Source organism: Callospermophilus lateralis, chromosome 19 (genome assembly GCF_048772815.1).
Source record: "Callospermophilus lateralis isolate mCalLat2 chromosome 19, mCalLat2.hap1, whole genome shotgun sequence".
Taxonomy (NCBI): Eukaryota; Metazoa; Chordata; class Mammalia; order Rodentia; family Sciuridae; genus Callospermophilus; species Callospermophilus lateralis.
The window spans coordinates 15,648,828-15,669,082 of NC_135323.1; the positions used below are offsets into that span (position 1 = coordinate 15,648,828).

Here is a 20,255-nt window from a genome sequence, read left to right on the forward strand (position 1 = left end):
CAGTGACGTCTGTAGCTTGAGTCACATGGAACCTGCCTTTTTTTTTTTTTGGTCCTTTAAATTATATATGACAATGGAGTGTATTTTGGCATATTATACATACATGGAGTAAAACTTATTCTAACTGGGATCCTAATCTTGTGGTTAAACATGATGCGAAATTACTCTAGTGCAGTATTCAAATACAAGGCTAGGAAAGTTATGTCCTATTAATTCTATGTCCATAGGATTTCCAAATTCTATGTCCTAGAATTAATAGGACATAACTTTTTCCTCTCCCCTCCCTTCCCTTTCTTTCCCTATGTCTAATCCGATGGATTTCTATTCTTCTTCTCTCTACCCTCCCTTGATGTGAGTTAACATCCACATATCAGAGAGAACATTCAGCCTTTGTTTTCTTGGGATTGGCTTATTTCACTTAGCATGATATTCTCCAGTTCCATCCATTTACTGGCAAATGCCATAATTTAATTCTTCTTTAAGGCTGAGTAATATTCCATTGTGCATATGCACCACATTTTATTTATCCATTCATCTGTTGAAGGGCACCTAAGTTGGTTCCATAGCTTAGCTATTATGAATTGAGCTGCTATAAACATTGATGTGGCTGTGTCACTGTAGTAGGCTGATTTTAAGTCCTCTGGTATCAAGTGAGGAGTGCGATAGCTGGGTCAAATGGTGGTTCCATTCCAAGTTTTCTGAGAACTATGCATACTACTTTCCTGAATGGTTGCACCAATTTGCAGTCCCACCAGCAATGTCTGAGTGTACCTTTCTCCCCACATCCTTGCCAACATTTATTGGAACCTGCCTTCTCTTGCTCCTTCTTCTCGATGTCCCTGTTTCGTTTCTAGTGGTGGGCAGCTGATCAAAGGCATGACCTGTTCACACATTGATCACCTGAGCGCCGACTCCTTCCTGGCCCATTTCCGGGATTTTGAGAACAATCTTTCTTTGCTTTCACTGGATCAGGTAACTGCTGAAGATTGGTTCTGCTTCTAATTCTCTCTCCATCCCTCAATCACTGGGCACAGGTTGATGCTGCCATCTAAAGATGTTAATGCCAAAATTATTCAGGTGCAAATAATGACTTGTTGCCAAATATTGAGCCAGGTTTTCTCCAGTTTCCTTTTACAAAACTCCAAATAATAACCCAAAGTTTCCAGTTGGTTAGTCCATACTCAAATGTGAACCTTAAAAATGTGTTTGGAAGGTAGATGCTTTTGCATGTTCATGGTCATGGTCTCCTGGGACCAGAGGCAATCCCTCGTCTAACATTCTTGTCTTTTCCAGAGAGATCTATAAAAGGGAAATAACTCTGAGTATTTTCTTTTTCATTTTCTAAAAGGTCATGGAGACTCTGTAACCCCTTGGGGAGACTAACAGCAGTAACCGACTTTTCACAGTAGCTAAGTTAGTAGCAACTGGCCTTGGGGACAGAGTGTAGGCTTTGAGTGTAAACTGTTGGCTGCAGAGAGTCCCAGGAGAGACAGCCGGTGAATACATAAAGCATCTTCTCAACTTTGGCCTTGGGTTTTATATCCAAATTAAAAATTTCCAAACAGTGCATTCTCTCCCTACAGAATTGGGAAGCATGAAGCTTGGCGCATAATCCTCTGAGATCATTAGAGGAATATGCAAAGTTTTAATGAAGCCCTGGCATGCCCTTAGAGTCTTTATTCCACCAGTGGTTCTCAAACAGGAGCTTGGATGAGTAGGAGCTTGTATCAGCATTGTCAAAACCCAGATGAGGCGCTGGGGTGTGGCTCATTAGTGGAGCATGTGCCTCGCATGCAAGGCCTGGGGTTCCATCTACAGCTCCACACACACACACACACACACACACAAAAGATTGGGAGTCAGTCACTCCTAGAGTTAACTATATCGCAGGTCTTGGGTGAAGCCTGAGAATCTGCCTTTCTAATTAGTTCCTTGGTGAGTACTATCAAACCATATTGAAAGTCCTGCTCAGACAGGGAAGCCAGGAGGAAATGGGTGGAGATGTCAGGAAGCCCCAAGATGTCCCAGCAGTTGCCCAATGAGATGCTACTTATCCCAGCGCCCAGGACCTTCAAATGCCGGTTAATTAGAAAATTTGCCCTTATTGTTTACATTTTTGTTGGAAATTATTTTATGAAATCCAAACCATACAGAGGAAGTAAAATTCTCCCTATTTGCCCGAGAGGAGTGGTTCAGGATAGGGTGCTATTCTGCCCCCAGGGTCCTTGTGGCCATATCTGGAGGCACTTTTGGCCATCACAGCTGGGGAGATGGGATTCTCCTGGCATGTAGGGGGTGGAGGCCAAGGATCCCGCTGAACACCCCGCAGGGCACAGCCCCCACAACCAAGAGGTACATGGTCCAACATGTCAGTAGCCTGAGGTGAGCAACCACAAGTAGGTACAGGGAAAAAAACTTGCACATTGATTTTGAGAGTTTTTTTTTTAAAGTGTATTAAGCATATTTGTTTGTAATATGAAAAATAAATGAGCATATATTATCCTTACTATTCTATAGGTATGTGTACATATATGTTTGTGTACATACATGCATAGAAATCATATAATATGTGTACGTATGTTATATATTATAATACATACAATAGAATTCTATTGTCTGAACATACCATAATGTATTTAGCCAACTCCCTACTGAAGGACCTTAAAGTCATAGCTCACTTTGAAATTATACCAAGAACTGTGAAGGGGGTGTTCTTACACTTAAGTGTTTGTATTCACCGCAGTTTCTTCATCCATAACATGGGCACAATAGTGGTGTCTGCATTGTAGGGTCCTCCATTACCTAAGTGGACATGAATACAGCACTTAGAACGGTGCCCAGCACACAGACTGGGCCATCTGTGTTTGCTCTTAGTATTATTGGATCAAATTCTTGAACCACTAATCTTTCAGGTTAATTGTTTGGCGTGGAAGTACTGGGAAGTTTCCCGGCCATCCATGCCGCCTTTCCTGTTGGCTGCACTCCCGTAAGTGACCAGGGCTCCTACTCTTTCTGGCTCAGCAGTAAGATGGGTGGGTGGGGGGAATCACCTGGGCCCAAGTGACTCTCTCCCCCTGAGTTTTCTTGAGGTAACAGAGGGAGTAAGGAGAGTGTCTTTCACAGCTAAGCCCTGGAGAAGCAGTAATTAAACTCTGAGCCCCACTCAGATATGTTAGACAGATGCTCTTGCTTTTTCTTTTATTTAAAAACCAAAGAGAAAGCGTCTTAAGCCTGAATAAATACCAGTGAAGCAGGACTCATCTGGGCTGGCCTGACAGCTATGTCCAGGTCCCAGGGGAATTAGGCTTATAAGCAGTGGGGGCTTCCTGCTTTTCAAACATGGTCTGGACACTGTTTCTGTCCTCTTCTCCTTTGTTATTTCCCTCTACTTTCTTTTGCTGTTGTTATACTCATTCATTCAAAAAAAAATACTGAGTGTTTGCCAGGTGTGGTGGCTCACGCCTGTAATCCCAGCGGCTCAGGAGGCTGAGGCAGGAGGATCGCAAGTTCAAAGCCAGCCTCAGCAAAAGTGAGGTGCTAAGCAACTCTGTGACCCTGTCTCTAAATAAAATACAGACTGGGCTGGGGATGTGGCTCAGTTATTGAGTGCCCCTGAGTTCAATCCCCAGTACCTACCCACCCCCCAAAAAAAACTCTAACACTGAGTCCTTACTGTGCAGGTTCTCAATGATAGCTAAATATTCTCTTTTTAAGAGCTTACAATCTTATGGGAACAGTAGACAAATATGAAGTCAATTATAATATTAAGTTGATATTTGGTTGAAATTGACAGAACCTAACTCAAATTGACTCAGGCAATAACAGGGAATTTTTAGTTCAGGCAACTGAAAATTATAGAGATGAACTTCAGGCATGGCTGAATCTAGAGGCTCAAATGATGTCATCTGTCTCTTGGTTCAGTTTTCCTCTGTTGACTTAACTGTCAGGCAAGTTCTTTCTCTTCTGCAGCCCCTGAAGGTTTAAAGTTACATTTCCCTGGCATCATTGTTGGGGAAAAGAGAACAACTTTCTATTCCCATCATTCTCAATAAAAGTCTTGGGTTTGACTCTCATTGGACTTATTAGGGACAATTGTTCTCCTTAAGTCAACCAGGTTTAGGTCCCTTGAACTGGGAGTGAATTACAAGGACTTAGAATGAAAGGGATAGTTTCCCAAGAAAGCCAGGTGTTGTTAGTATTATGGAGAGACGCCTCAGAAAGCACTCTAAGTTGGAATTTCAAATCAAAAGAGAGCTTTATTTACCTGGCCAGGGACTGTCACCCACCACAGAGACTCAGGCTCTGTGGGAGGACAGCAGTTTCCTGGTCCATCCAAAGAGAATATAAGCACAAATACCACACTCAGTGACTTGCTTATCGTCATGTAAGCTAGCCAATCACAGAAGTTAAAACATTGATAAGTGGGACCTGTGGGCTCTACACAGGACTGGAATTTTCCAGACAGCAAACAAGCAATAAACAGAAGCTGACATAGCATTAGCTCTGCAATTCAGTTGACCACAGTCCCGGGTTCAAGCAGGTGCTAGACAGTCACAACCTGAACTTGGGTGGGGGTCGGCGGGGTGAGAAAGTTTAAGAGAGACACTCCAGGCATGGGCACAGGATGTCCTGTCCAGTGCGGGTGAGGCTAGCAAGCACTCCAAGGAACACATGGTGCATAGCTGCAGAGCAGGTGATGAGAGAAGGTAGAGAAGCAAGGGGCGTCAGAATATGGAGAACTTTGTACGACCCCTTATGTGTTTCATTTGTATTCTGGGAGCAGCCACCAGATTTATGCTTCAAAAAGATCATCACTATCACTCAGGGTGGAACATGGGCCTGAGTGGCAGGAGGAAGGCAGGAGAAGGTTATTTCAGTCATGCAGATCTGCATGGAGCTGACTCCCCTACATCTCCACGTCCTGGCTCCAGCAGGGGCTCCTCTGCCTCCCCAGCATTGTTCTCTATATTATAGAGCCACCATATTTTCTTCTTATATTTAATCACTAGCTGAAACGACCTGTTTTCTTTCTGTTAAACCTGTTTGGTTCCTGTGTTTCTGCCCTCACCTAGAACGAAGCATCATGAAGTTCATTGCTATATCTAGTGACCAGTGATAGTGCCTGGCATGCAGTATGCTCTGTAGATACTGCTGAATGAATGAATGAAGAAATAAAGAGGACTGGGGGTGGAAAGACCAGAACAGATTGGAATAATATTAAGAATGTAGCAATGACAGGTTGGGAATAAAGGGAAAAGGATCCTGGGTTGGCCCAGAGGAGGAGGAAGATGTTGGGAGGAAGATGTTGGGTCTTTTTTCATCATTCCCTGGTTACAGGGAAATTTTTAATTTTTCTTTAATGAGAGAAATGATATATTAAGGAAAAGTATTTTACTGAGTATGATTGAACTTTGGTGAGCTATAAATCATTCTAACAACTGGGATTTCCCCCTGATCTATGGTCAAGAGCTCAAGGGAGGAGATGATAGGATAGGGGCCATTTCTCTCTTTCCATTCTCTCTTGTCTATATTCCTTACTTTCTATTATATTCTATCCCTTCTTTGTCTCTCACTTTTTCCTTTCTCTTCATTTCCTCTCAGTCAGTCTTTCATTCAATAAATATTTATGGAGAATCCATTCTCTGATCAGTGTTGATGGGGAATACAAGAGAAGCATGATGGGAAGTCTGTTTCCCGCCCCTAGAAGAGAGGCATGATGGGAAGTCTGTTTCCCCCCACCCCTAGAAGAGAAGCATGATGGGAAGTGTGCCCCACCCTTCACTAGAAGAGGTACATGATTAGAGGTCTGTTTTCCCACCCCTAGAAGAAGAGCATGATGGGAACTCTGTCCCCGCCCACCCCAGAAGAGGAGCATGATGGGAATTCAGTTTCCCCGCCCCTAGAAGGAGAGCATGATGGGAGCTTTACCCCCTACTCCGCCCTAGAAGAGGTGCATGATGGGTAGGAGCTACCTGCCCCAGGGAGCCACAGCATCGCTGGAAAAGACAGACGTGAAAGGGCATCCCCGTGATGAGCTATAGGGCACGCGGACACCAATTTCAGGAGCAAATGCAGGCCGCCACTGTTTTCCTCCTTTGGTTCTCCCCATCTCTCTCCAGGACCCGCTTCCTGGCTTCTGTCCCAGCCTCCCGGTGTGCGCCCTTTCTGATCAGCCTGGGCAAGAGTCGACTGGACTCCCTGGTTTCAGATTCCCACAAAAGGGATTTGGTGCTCAGGAAAGTACAACAGTGCCTGGTGAGGAACCTTTCTGGGTCACACTTCACTGGTGTCCCTCTTCTCTGGGTGTCTGTGGTCATCTTGGGAAGACCCCGTGGGGATCTGGCTGGGATCTTGAGCCTCCTGTGATGGCTGGAAGTCTGATTGTGGGTCCCAGAGCCGACTCTGGGAGAACAGCGTTGCTGGTTGGAACAATCTTGGTGAATGGTTCTGGAGACACCTGTCCCAGGGCCTGAATGAAGGGAGGCTGCACTGGAGGACTGGAAAAAGCAGAGCCTGCAGAGTTTGGGTTCTAGACATGCCTCTGCCAGCTATTGGTTTTAGGCACATCACCTCCCCTCCCTGAACCTTGGTTTCCTCATCTAAAAGTTGGATGTAATAGCACATCTCAGGGCTTTCTGAAGGGTATGAAATGGGCACTGCATTTTTTAATTTTTAGAATTTTTTATTGGTTCTTTTTAGTTATACATAACATTAAGATTCATTTTGACATAATTATAAAAGCATGGAATATAATTTGGTCTAATTCAGTCCCCAGTACTTTCTCTTTCCCTCCTGTCCTCCCTCCCCTGTTCCTTTCCCTTTACTAATCTTTCTGCTATTTCTTACAGGTTTTTTTTTTTAAATTAGAGTCTTGTGGATGTACATGATGGTGAGGTTCGCTATGGTATATTCATATATATACACAGGAAAGTTAAGTTTCTCAACCTTATCCTTCCTCCCTTCCCTTCATTCCCCTTTATCTACTCCACTGATCTTTCTTCTATTTTTTTATTCTTCCTTATTTTGCATTAGCTTCTGCATAATAGTGAAACCATTGGACCTTTCACTTTTTGGGACTGGCTTATTTCACTTAGCATGATAGTCTCCAGTTCCATCCATTTACCAGGCAAATACCATAATATCATTCTTCTTTATGGCTCAGTAGTGCTCCATTGTGTATATGTACCACATTTTCTTTATCCATTCATCTGTCGAGGGCATGTAGCTTAGCTCCATAGCTTGGCTATTGTAAATTGTGGGCACTGAATTATTGAATGCACAGGGCCTAAGATCAAAATGTCTTGGTAACTGGCAGTTTTTTTATGTTTAAAATATGGGCTATGTTAGTGCTTTTCTCTTATAGTTATTATGAAGGTGAAATGGATTAAAATTTGTAGATGTTTAGAACAGTGCCTAGCATATAGTAAATGCATAATAAATGTTAGCTATTTTTATCATTTTGAGGAGGAGCTTGGAAAGCATTCAAGTGCCATACAAGCTTTGGAGTGCTGATTTTCTTGTTATATACTATTATTATAATGTTTGTTAGACTGAGCAGTAACAATGACAACAGCCCTCATTTGCTGAGTGCTCAGGAGGCACCAGGCTGGGGTTTCTCAGACTTCTGAGGCTGCCTCCCTGGGGAGAAATCAGGTTCTGTTCCATCTTTGGAGGTTCATGGCAGTGTGGATGATTCATCCTGGAATCTTGAAGAAGTTTGGAACTGGGAGTATTTTTCAGGATCATGACCTTGAGCCCTGCTGGATCTCCCAGGAGTCCCACTGGTTGCTTTCAGGATGATTCCATTGCTGATGAGTACACCGTGGACATCGTGGGGAATCTGCTGTGTCATTTGCCAGCCACCATCATTGAAAGAGGCATCTCCCCTGGGGCCTGGGCTGCTGCTCTGCAGGGCCTAAGAGACTGCCCAGACCTCAGCCCTGAGCAGAAGGCCGCGGTGAGGCTCAGGCTGCTGGAACAGTTGGGGTGAGAGGGGTAGGGGCTGGGCTTTGGGGGGAAGGTGTTCTGGGTGAAGGGACACCAATCTTGCTTCTCAAAGGACATAGGTTCTAGTTAGGATGAGGTCAGATATGCTACTAGGGTAGCTTTCTTCTTTTGGCTTCGGGGTCCCTATGAAGCGGGAACGATTGTAGCCACCCTGCAGGCTTGCATGGGTGTCACTGACTCAGCTTGGCATGTGGAAGGGACAGTTTTGAAAAGATGGCCCTTGAAAATGGAAGGTGTTCGTATCATGATTTTAAAGACTATTTTTTTGGTGGGGGGTACTGGGGATTGAATCTGGGGGTGCTCAACCATTAAGCCACACCCCCAGCCCTTTAAAAAATATTTTTATTTAGAGACAGGGTCTCACTGAGTTGCTTAGGGCCTTGCTAAGTTGCTGAGGCTAGCTTTGAATTTGTGATCCTCCTGCCTCGGCCTCCCAAGCCACCGGGATTATAGGTGTGCGTTACCACGTCCCGCTTTAAAGACATATTTTAAAGAGTAGTTTTAGGTTTACAGCAAAATTGAGAGGAAGGTATAGAGATTTCTTATACATCACTTATACAGCCCTGTAGCTTCCCCATTGTTAATATATCCAATTTAGAGCAGCACATTCATTACAGTTGAAGAATTCACATTGACATCACAATGTTGTCACTAACACCAATATCACAGATACATTAGGGCTCATTCTTGGGGTTGGGCATTCCCTGGTTTTGTCCTAATGTATAATGACGTGTATTTACCATGATAATGTCACACAGAGTATTTTCATTGTCTGAAAATCCTCTGTTCCACCTACTCATTCCTTCCTTCCCTTCCTCCCTGGTCATCACTGATGGCTTTTCCAGAATGTCATAAATCATATGGCCTATCCAGATTGGCTTCTTTCACTTAATAACATGCAATTAAGGCTCCTCCATGTCTTTTCATGGCCTGGCAGCTCGTTTCTTTTTAGCACTGAATTATATCCCATTGTCTGAATGCGCCACAGTTTATTTATCCATTTGACTACTGAAGGGCATCTTGGCTGTTTCTGAATATTGGCCATTATAAACAAAGCTGCTATAAACATTCATGTGCAGATTGTGTGTGTGTGTGTGTGTGTGTGTGTGTAAACAAGTTTTCAGCTCCTTTGGGTAAATACTAAAGTATGTGATTGCTGGATCATATTGTTAATTTTGTAGGAAACCATCAAACTATCTTTCAAAGTGGCTATAGCATTTTGCATTCAAAGAATAACAGTATTGTTATTTTTGTAATAATAACAATTACCATTACCTCCAGGTGTGTGAGAACTCCCTGGAGGAAAACAGAGCTCTGCTTTCCCTTAGAGAGTTTCTGAGGGAGGTCAGACATTTGAGTGGGATGCAGCTGTCAGTCAATGCTGAGATGACGAATGCTCTTTGAGTAATTGTGTCGTGGGTATTGTACTGTTATGTAGAGTTTAACACCAAGGACTCAGGAGCCAGAATATTTGTTAAAATTTTGCTTCTACCATTTACTGTTCATATGGCCTGGGAAAACCTCATCTTTCTGCAGTTAGTTTAATTTTCACATTTGTAGAATGGGGATAGTTATAGTCCCTGTATGGTGGTTGTGATGATGAAGTGAGTTAATATAGTTAAAGAACTTCCAGTAGTGCGGGGCATGCAAGTGCTGTGAACACTGTTTTACTACCAGGACTAAGGGAATAGCTGCTGTTAGGACAGGTGCAGGTCTTGCTTTCATGAGGCTTATGGTCTAATGGGATAATATTTTTATTTTTTTCTCTGGGTGCTGGGGTTTGAACCCAGGGCCTTGTGCATGCGAGGCAAGCACTCTACCAACTGAGCTGTATCCCCAGCCCCTAGTGGGATATTTTTATCAAAGAAATAGGAGTGGGGACTCATTGACAGGTGTTTAGCCTTGATGCTAGAGGGACCCTCACTGCTAATTGGGTAGATCTCCTTAGATATAATGTAGCACACTTCATGGTAGACATTTTCGCCTCTTTGAGAACCATAGTAGATTCTGGGTCTGTTCAGTTATCCTGCCAAATTCAAAAGAAATTTTTTTCATGCTGTAAGATAAAACTCTTTCATGACCTGTGGTTATAGCTCAGTGGTAGAGCACTTGTCTAGCATGCACAAAACACTGGGTTCAATCTCTAGCACCATAAGAACAAAAGAGGCGGTTACAATAATTTGAAAAGAACAGCAATATCATTACTCTTCTTTGAGAAGGGGGAGGAAGGACACATGGTGATATAAGTGACAGAAACTCAATGATTCAATTCAAACTAAAAAAAGTGGGAATTTGTTGAGTTCAGAAATAGAATATAATGAGAAAGTCTAGGGGTGGACTTCAGGCACGACTGGATTGGAATCTGTTCCTCCATTCCTCAGCTTGCCATTCCTTCAATATTGGCTTCAATATCTTCTTTACTAGGAGTGATTCCAGAAAAGAGAGAGCCACTCTGGTAGGTCCTTCAAAATTTCAAGGGATGATTGGTCAGTCTGTATCACATGCCCTTTATTTATTTATTTGGTCAGCGAAGTGGGACCGTGTGATTGACAGCCTCTCTGGGCCTTAAGGTCGGGTCTGTTCTTGAAAGTAAAGGATGCTGGCTTCAAGATGCCCATGACGGATGTCCACGATGGACATCCACCACACGTGGTGTTTCATTTTGCTACTTATCATCTCTTCTTAGGCTTCCTCAGAACTGGACGGCTGAGACTACAAAGGACTTGGGACCTTTTCTAGTACTTTTCTCAGGAGATGAATTACGCCCTATTGCCAGAAAGGTACCTCTGTGCCCCATCTGAAGAATTTAAGAAGGTCGAAGGAGTTTGAAGGGGAGAGAAAGTGTGGTTGTCATACCCCACTGAGTTTGCACCGTCTGTGGTTCGGGAAGGTTCTTTTTTTTTTTTCACTGCAAAGAGGTTAGATGTTTCCAGTTTCATTCTTAGATGCCCAGAGTTCAGGGAAAGGGAGTGAGTTGGCAGCTGAATGACTCTGGTCCTTTCTGTGGCCCTCTAGGCAAATGTGTGCAGCACAGGACCTGCTATGGTCATGCTATCTGTCATCTCATGCGCATGCCCATTCAAGGTCTTGTTCCTTCCACTGCCACATGCACATGTGCATGGTGTCCAGGGTGTGCAATCACATACATGAACACCATTAATCCAAAACCAGATCACTGAGCCTGGCACTCTACTAGTAAAGTCACTAAAGTAACTATCCAAGATTTAGACAGTTTAGGCCAGGATATGTGCAAAACAAGCACAAATCAGTCACCTTTTGCTGCATACAAAGCCTCATGGTCTCACTGGCATGCAATGATAGCATTTGGTTTGTGGGTCCCTGAGGCAGCCCTCTATGGAACCCTGTCTTTGGGGCCCTCTCCTCATGGTACAGGTCTGACATTCCAGAAAAAGGAGTGGAAAAGTACAATCATTCTTAAGGCCCAGGCTGGTCATTGGCATGCTCTCTTCTGCCACATTCCAACCACCAAGGCAATTCACATGACTAAGCCCCACCTGGAGGGGCAGGAAGTAGTCTCCTGTGGAGATGGAGGGTGGGGAAGGAGTAAATGTTTGCCTGGTTACAGTCAGACCTACCACAAAGCACACCCACACACTCAGACCTATACCTGCACACACAGTCTGCACATGAGCGTGCTTAGCAGGGCTTGAGCACAGGCACATTGCCAGGGTCATGCATGCACAGCTCATCTTCTAATGTCTGGTCACAGCAAAATCACCGTCCAGGTGTCCAAACATAAATAGTAGGTGCATAAATATTATATACTGATCTTGTCTTTAAAAAAATCAACCTATGAAATGGAAATCATCCTGTATCAACATGGTGAGATCTCAAAAACAGCGTAGACTTATGAAAGCCTGAGCTGCAAAAGAATGTGTATGGTAGGATACCAAGGACATGGATAAATACTAGCTAAATTAATTTTAAGCACATGCAGAACAAGTCTATGTATAAGGTAAGTTTAAAACTGTGCCTGAGAATGGTTAACACCAAATTCAGAGACACTTCTGGGGAAGGAGAGAGGCTGAAGGCTAGGGAGGGACCCATCAATTGTATCTGTGATGTCTTATTTCTTAAGTTGAATTGTAGATACATGGGGTACAGGGTGTTTTGTTGTATTATTCTGTATATATATATTTTTTGATGCTGGAAATGTTTAATAAAACAAGTAGTACATGCTTCTGGTTAAAAATCCCAAGTGTTCTAGAGGCTATAGGATGAAAAGCAAGTCTTCCTCTCACCCCAGATTTCTACTCCCAGCTTTTCTACTCAGAAGCAGCCGCTGTTTGCAGTTTCTTGTGCATCCTTTCAGAAAAATACCACCCACGCACACACACAGGCTCCCTTTTAAAAACACAAAATGGAAAATACCAGTCTGTTGGTTTGTTCTCTGCTAGACACTTTGTATCTTTAACAGTTAACTACAGTCATCCTTTGCTTAATGATGGGGGTAAGTTATGAGAAATGCATCATTGGATGATTTCACCATTGTGCAAACTTCATAGAATGTACTTACACAAACTAAAGTCACTAAGTGATGTAATCCTGTGGCCTGCATTGACTGAAAACGTTGTTAAGTGGCACTTGCTGTACTTTTGTATGACTGGCTTCACAGTAGGTTTGTTGATACCAGCATTACCACAAACACGTGGGTGATGTGATAGGATGGCTATGACATTACTAGACATTAGAAAAATTTTTGCTCCATTGTGAACCTATGGGACCTCGGTCGAATACATGGTCCATTGTCAACTGAAAGGTCATTGTATGGTGCTGGACAGTCTCTTTCAGCAGTTGCCCACTAGAATCACCTGGGGACACTCTAAAATGAACTGATCCATGGTCCCTACTCCAGATCAAGTGACTCAATCTCTGGATGTGAGCCTGGATATCTGTAGAATTCCCAGGTGATTCTTACCCATAGCTGACTTAACTTCCAACTTTTATTCTGAAGATTTGAATAGAAAGAGTAACTACACAAACCAAGTTGCTGGGAGAGCTGGGACATATAGTGGCATGTGATGGTATAAGAGCCTGATGAGTTCTCTGGGCTCATAGATAGGGCTCCCAAGAATGGACAAAGTCTGATATAGTTCTAGATGGGAAATGATACCTTGTTAATGGGCACCAAGCTCCCTCACTGCTAGTCTCCACCCAGAACCCAGAGGCAGCCCTTCTCTACCTCCTTTTTATGAAAAACATAAAGTTAAAAAAATTCAAAATAATATCAGCCTGAAAAAGAGGAGGAGCACCCACATTTTTTTTGTAGACATGATCAGATTGCTCTGATAATGAGGCACCATGTAACAGTCCCACAGAAAAGCAGGAGTGCACGTCTCCTGCATCTTGGCCAGCATTAAGTATCATCACTTTATTTTTGACAATCTGATGGATGAAAAGTAACGGTTAATGTGGAGGTTGGGTATCTTTTTTTAGGATTGTTAGTTGGACCATGTTAGTTGGGCTAGAGATTAAATTGATATGAGAAGCTGCCCTAAAGAGAAAAACAAACAAACAACCTGAGGCATTAGGCGGCATTGTAGTTTAAGCTCTGACTTAGATATGTCTAATGTGCTTTAATTATTTGTTCTTTTTAACACACACAGTTTCCTGATATCCTTCAACAAACAGCTTTCAAGATGGCGGGGACTCTGCTCCCTAAAGAATTCCTCTGGGCTGTCTTTGAATCTGTTCGGAACAGTAGTGACGAGAGCCCCAGTTTGGACCCCATCCCTGGTGAGTGCTTCTGGGGTATCTGATCCTGTGCCAGGGTCCCTGACATTTAAAGACCTCCTTGTCCAGAAGACTGGATTAAATATTTGGAAAGTACTAGAAGGCAAAAATCCACAGGCCAAAGAACCACACCTTTGTAAAGTCATTTGAAGTTGACTTTATTCAATATGAGTATGGCCACTCCTGCTTGCTTCCGAGGGCCATGTGAGTGGTATGATTTTTCCCAACCTTTCACCTTCAGCCTGTGTATGTCTTTTCCTATCATATGAGTCTCCTGAAGGCAGCATATTGTTGGATTTGTTTTTTTAATCCAGGTTACTAGCCTATATCTCTTGATTGGTGAATTTAAGCCATTAACATTTAAGGTTACAATTGAAATATGGTTTGTGCTTCCAGTCATGTTTATTTATTTATTTATTTTAGTTTGGCTAGTTTTCCCTCTTTGGTTATTTTTCTCCCCCTTTACTGAGATACCTCCCACTGTTAGTTTTGGGCGCTATTTTTCAATTCTTCTTCTTGTAGTATTTTGCTCAAAATGCTTTGCAGTGCTGGTTTTCTGGCTGCGAATTCTTTTAGCTTTTGTTTATCGTGAAATATTTTAATTTCATTGTCAAATCTGAAGCTTAGTTTTGCTGGATACAGTATTCTTGGTTGGAATCCATTATTTTTCAGAGTTTGAAATATGTTGTTCCAGGATCTTCTCGCTTTCAAAGTCTGTGATGAAAAATCAGTCGTTAACCTAATTGGTTTACCCCTGAATGTAATCTGCCTCTGTTCTCTCGTAGCTTTTAATATTCTCTCCTTGTCCTGTATGTTAGCTATCTTCATAATTATGTGTCTTGGAGTTGGTCTATTATGGTTTTGGATGTTTGGGGTCCTGTAGGCTTCCAGGATTTGGCAATCCATTCCATCTTTCATCTCTGGGAAGTTTTCTAGGATTATTTCATTTAATAAGTTATCCATTCCTTTGGACTGAACCTCTGGGCCTTCTTCTATCCCAATGACTCTCAAATTTGGTTTTTTGATGAGATCCCATATCTCTTGGATAGATTGCTCGTGAGATTTAAGCATCTTTTCTGTGTTGACTGTATTCTTTTCAAGTTGATAAACTTTGTCTTCATTATCTGATGTTCTGACTTCTACTTGATCTAGTCTATTTGTAATATTCTCGTTAGCACTTTTAATCTGATTTATGGTTTCTTGCATTTCTAGGATTACTGTTTGATTTTTTAAAAAAATCTCTATCTCCTGGTAAAGCTCGTTCTTTGCAGATTGAATTTGTGTGTTTAGTTCCTTTTCAAAATATACTTTATTTTATTTAGTTTAGTTCCTTTTCAATGCTTGGACTTGCTGTCTCATGTCTTCTCTAATATTCCATTCCATCTGAGTTAGGTATGCCTTTATTTCTTTCCCTGTCCATGTTTCTGATTCTTGTAGGTCCTCCTGTATATTTAAGTTGTCCTGCATTGTTTGTAATCCTTTTTTCCCTTGTTTTTTCATGTTGTTCACGTTGCTTTCCAGCTCTTGTTTGACTGCTTTGTAACTGCTTTCTCCTATACATTTGTTTTGGCTTTGTATATCTCTGTTGTCTCTCCTTTGTGGTGGGAGATTATGCCTAGAAATGTTGGGCTTTGTTGTACTTTAAAGCTGATTCATTCAATTCATAAAAGGCTTCTAGGTTCTGTATGCATATAGTGATTTGTTGTTTGTTCTTAGGACTATATGTTTAGGTTAGGTGCTATGGTGGTACGAGGGTTAGTATGTCTTGGCTACTTTAGAAGATTGCTCCACTGAAGTTGGATACTACCTGGCAATTGGATCAGGGTGTTGGTAGTAGCTAGGTATTTAGGAGTCTTATAGACAGCCTCGAGACATTCACCTATTTGCATTTAGACAATTACACGAAATGGAAGATGTAATGCTTGGGATGAAAGTTGGGGGGTAGGGGAATGAAGGTGCTCTTAAAAAGAAAGAAGGATAGAGAGATAGATAGATTAGAGGAGAATGAAAAGAACAATAAAACTTGAAATGGGAAAGAAAGAGAGAAGGAAAAGGGGAGAAAGGAACAGAGAGAGAAGAAGAAGAGAAAAAAAATAACAACAACAGCAACAACAACAACAACAAAAAAATTAAAGTCTTAGAGATCCACTTTCTTCTCTTCCAGTAGGCGGAGCTGTGTCCTCCAAGCGGAGCTTCTGCTCTCTACCTGCCGATAGCAATCCCTGTAAGGCATCTCCTGGGGGTCTCTCAGACTTGTCAGTCCAGAGCCGTTTCACTTCTCTGGCCCTTACCCTCCTTCCTCCTGTCAGCCAGCCAGCCAGGTCCTGTTCCCCAGAAATGATTCCCCAGAGATCTAGTTACACTTGCAGCCCCACCGCGTGTCCCTTTAAGCCCCAGTGCTGTGGGAAACTGGTGGCTAAGACCTTGGGGGTCACCGCTGGTGATATGGGGGGCTTTGGGTCGGGGATCCCCTCTGCTTCCCTACGGACACGACCCCTGAGAGGTCAATGAAGTTTCCTGGCTGCTTGTATCAGAATGGGGAGTCACACACCTGCTAAAGTGGATTCTGCTGGGAAGGAATTCCGCTGGCCGAACTCCGATGACGTCACCTCTCTGCTATGGCGGGCCCCAGGCTCCTTGCCAGAGTGTCCGAAGGGAGGGGTGGGACTGGTCCGTCCTGGTTGGCCTCAGCTCCTGGCTCGCTACTTCATGAAGGCTTGGCTAAAGACTTCTTCCTGCCAAGCTGCGTCTCGGAGGCTAGCAGGACCCAGTCACTTTGGCTGCGGGCGGGCGGACGGATCGGCAGCCGTGCCCTGTAAAGTCATTTGAAATCATATTCCACACTCTTTACCAAGATAGTAGGTGTAATGGGTAGATGTGTATAAGACACATTTCAATAGGATTGACTTAAAAGACCAACATGGTTCAGCAGCTAAATATTGCAGTGATGAGGGCAGTTTGGCCAGATTTGAATCCTGAGCCTGTCGTTTACTGGCTGTGCGACTTTGGGTAAGCTCTTTGACCTCTCTGTGCCTCAGTTTTCATCCTCTCTTAAAGTGAGGGTAAAGAAAACCCTGAACCTCATTGGATTATTGTGAAGATTAACAGGTTTAAATCTGGCATATAGGAAAGGCTCAAAAATATTAGACACAAGTCTGCTAAATGCAGACTTGTGCTAGGCACGAAGAGACAAAGTCAGTCAAACCCAGTAATAATTGTAATAATCATAGTTCATAGTCAGTCCTTGCTTGCTTTCATCCAACAAATATTTATTGAAAGCTGATTATGTGACGAAGAGAAAAATTCCCTGTCCTCACAAAGCTTATTTTCAAATGGGGCATAGCCAGACAATTAATTCCATACCTAAGTAAAATATGTAGAATGTTGTTTGGTGATAAGTACCAAGAAGGAAGGTAAAGTAGGGAAAGGTCTGGGAGTTCAGTATTGAAAGTGGAGTATTTTTGGAGGGTGGGTGGGTACTGGGGATTGAATTCAGAGGCACTTGACCACTGAGCCACATCCCCAGCCCTGTTTTTGTATTTTATTTAGGGACAGGGTCTCATTGAGTTGCTAATCGCCTCACTGTAGCTGAGGGTGGTTTTGAACTCTCGATCCTCCTGCCTCAGCCTCCTGAGCTGCTGGGATTATAGGCATGTGCCATCATACCTGGTGAAACTGAAGTTCTGAGATGGAACTCAACTCCCCACTTTTGTTGGTGGGTGGGGTCTGCCTAAGGTGCCGGCCTCTGCAGTCAAGAAGTGCCACGGCTCTTAATGGTGGGCCATTTCCTCCAGTGATGCAGTAGACCCAGCAGCTCTCTGTGGATTTCTTCCTCCTGGGTTCTTGTCTTGTGAATTCCAAGAATGAAAGCCATGGACCACAATGAGTGAGCGTGGGAGCAGGATTTTTTGAAAAAGAGAAACAGGAACAGAACTCTTGTGGTATAAGAGGGGACCCAACAGTGGCTTTGGGTCTGACCAAGTATGCTAGTCTAGGGGTTTAAGTAGCACCTGGGTCACTGCTAGTGGTCCAAGCTTATGCTAATTATGGTTTGGAAAAGTACTAATGCTATTGGTCCAAACTTATGGTAATTAGGGTTTGGAAAAGTAACGCTATTGGTCAGCCCTGAATCCCATTCAGGTTTGCCTTACTTCCATTTTTTCCCTGCTTCAGGAAGCGGAAGTTGGAGTCATGGAGTTGCGCATGCTCAATGGGGTGTCTGGAGCTGCAACTCTGCAGTGCGCCTCTGCAGTGGGCATCCCCACTGTGTGCAGGCTGGGTTGCTGCAGGGTAACAGGTTAGCTTGCCCTGGCTCACCTTAGCACTAGACCACTGCCCCTCAGGCCACCATGGCAGGCTCCTCATGGCAGCCCCTGCTTCCTGCCTGGGCTTCAGTACACCCCAGCTGCCACTCTTCTGCTTCACCACTCCCTTGCTGCTTCTCAGCAGGGACCAGTGGGCTGGCTGCATGGCTTGGTGGCTGGGGACCCATGTCAGTGAGAGATCATAATGTGGAAGAGAACCATTAAGGAAGGTCTCATCAAGATGGTGATGTTTGAATGAAGACCCAAGAGGATGTGGGAATGGACCACATTGATTGTCATGCTCACAGCCCAGTTGCCTAGAGACCAAAGGAAACACCCAGAGATGGTGTATAAGGCATACGGATTCATTGAGAAATGCTTATGGGAAAGGTCCAGTGTTGACAGGCTGAACAGATAGCACCTGCTCCCCTCACCTCTTTGCCAAGGTGCCTCCTCTGTCTCAAGGCATTTTGTCTAGTAGCAGCTGGCTGGACAAGTTCCGTAGAACCCCCAGTTCCCCACAAGTCATTCCTGAGAGAGAGGCTTTATATGTCAGGCTGCAGGAGCAGTGACATCACCAGCATTATTAGCTTGCTTAGTCTGCCTGCATGACCAGCATCTCAAGGAGCAACTGTCCTGTTGTACATGCAAGACAGCAGCTTTCTACAGATAATGCTGACTTTCCCTGGTTCCCAGTGTGCATTAGAGACAGACAGTGTCCTTCCAGATATTCCTGCTCAGGCTTGCTCTCATTGTTCCTGTAGCTTGGCTAGGTTTTGGAGATTAGAAAAGGGCATTCGAGGACATGGTGTTTTACTGCCTTCTATTTTCTGTAAGTTTTCCAGACAGAGAGAATACAATGGGAGTGGGAGAGGGATGGAAAGTGAGAAGCCCATGTCATTGGAGAACAGGCCAGGCAGATAGGGCCTGAGGAAGGAAACCGTAAGGACTTTGGCTTTTGCTCCAGATAGAGGAATCCTGGGGTATCAAGCAAAGAAAGATCCCAATCTCATTTGTATCCACTGTAGGTTATCTTCTCCCCGTATGCATTGTCTTGTACTCATTTCTATTCTGTGAGGTGGGCACCACGATTCTCCCATTCTCTTGAGGAGGGGAACTGGGGTTCAGAGACATTAAGGAACTTTGCCAAAGTCACAGAGTTAGTAAGTGGCGACTCTTGGACTTGTGTCCAGAGCTGGTGATGTTGACTGCTAGCTTCTGCTGCCCTCAGAGCTGGCCATCTTTGAGTCATATATCACATGACTCTTACTGTGGTCTGTGGGAAGCAAGTCTTTCCATACCTGGGGAGGAAGCTGCTACCAGTACATAGACAGAGTTTTCTTAGTTGATTCTTGGTATTGATTGCTGCTGTGATTTTAGTGATCAATAAATTAGGATTACTACTTTGCTTAATTTGAGTTAATTTGTGTGTGTGTTCATTCATTCTCCAAATACTGGCTGAGCATCTACTATGTGCTAGGCTCTATTCTAAGCCCTAGACACACAGCTGTGATAAGACCAAGTCCCTGCTGTACCATTCAACCCTTCTGTTTTTCTCTAATTCTGTGCTGTCATTAATCCTGGGAATTCAGGAGAGGTGGGTCTTTAGTCCCCTAAAAGTCTGTTGTAATAAAGATGTTAAGGATCACAAATGACACCATTGATCTGGTCTAGTTTGGCCTCTTGATTGGAGTCCAGAGAGTTCATATTGAAAAATGCAGTGAGAAGGGAGTGACTACAGAGCTTGGGAAATACTCTGGCCTCTGGTAGTGCTGGTGAGTAATCAGCATGAGTAGTGGTCAGCTGCTAAAACAAAAAGATCCAGAACTGCTCTTAAAGGGCCTTGCACTTCCTCCCAGTCTGGGCATACTGAAGCCAGGAAGGACAGTATCTCATTTGTGCATTAGTAGGTAACTAGTTTGTCTATGCAAACCTCAACTATTCAAGGACTGAAATGGATGGGTTTCTCCTGTTGCTGAGGAAAATGCAATAGGTCCATTTCTCTTCCTTCCTGGGATCAGAAGGCCACAGCTCCCACTATGATTTTTATGGATAGAAAATCACCCTCTCATTTGGATAAAAAGTCTCCTTTTTAATTACCATGGAACCCTTAATGCTGGGTTGCAAACTCAAATATGTAGGGGGTCAGGAAGGTGACATAAATGATCATAATGTCTAACATTTATTAAA

The 20,255-nt window shown here is 43.5% G+C and overlaps 1 protein-coding gene across 1 annotated transcript in view; it reads left to right on the plus strand.

Annotated features, from left to right (window-relative positions):
* Otoa (otoancorin) overlaps positions 1-20,255 on the plus strand; it is a 67,734-nt gene that overhangs the window by 29,024 nt on the left and 18,455 nt on the right. The window contains exons 16-21 of the mRNA XM_077106125.1: positions 855-972; positions 2,913-2,986; positions 6,120-6,255; positions 7,796-7,986; positions 10,694-10,787; positions 13,635-13,764. Of these exons, the coding sequence (XP_076962240.1) occupies positions 855-972; positions 2,913-2,986; positions 6,120-6,255; positions 7,796-7,986; positions 10,694-10,787; positions 13,635-13,764 (743 nt within the window). The remainder of the gene's footprint in view (positions 1-854; positions 973-2,912; positions 2,987-6,119; positions 6,256-7,795; positions 7,987-10,693; positions 10,788-13,634; positions 13,765-20,255) is intronic.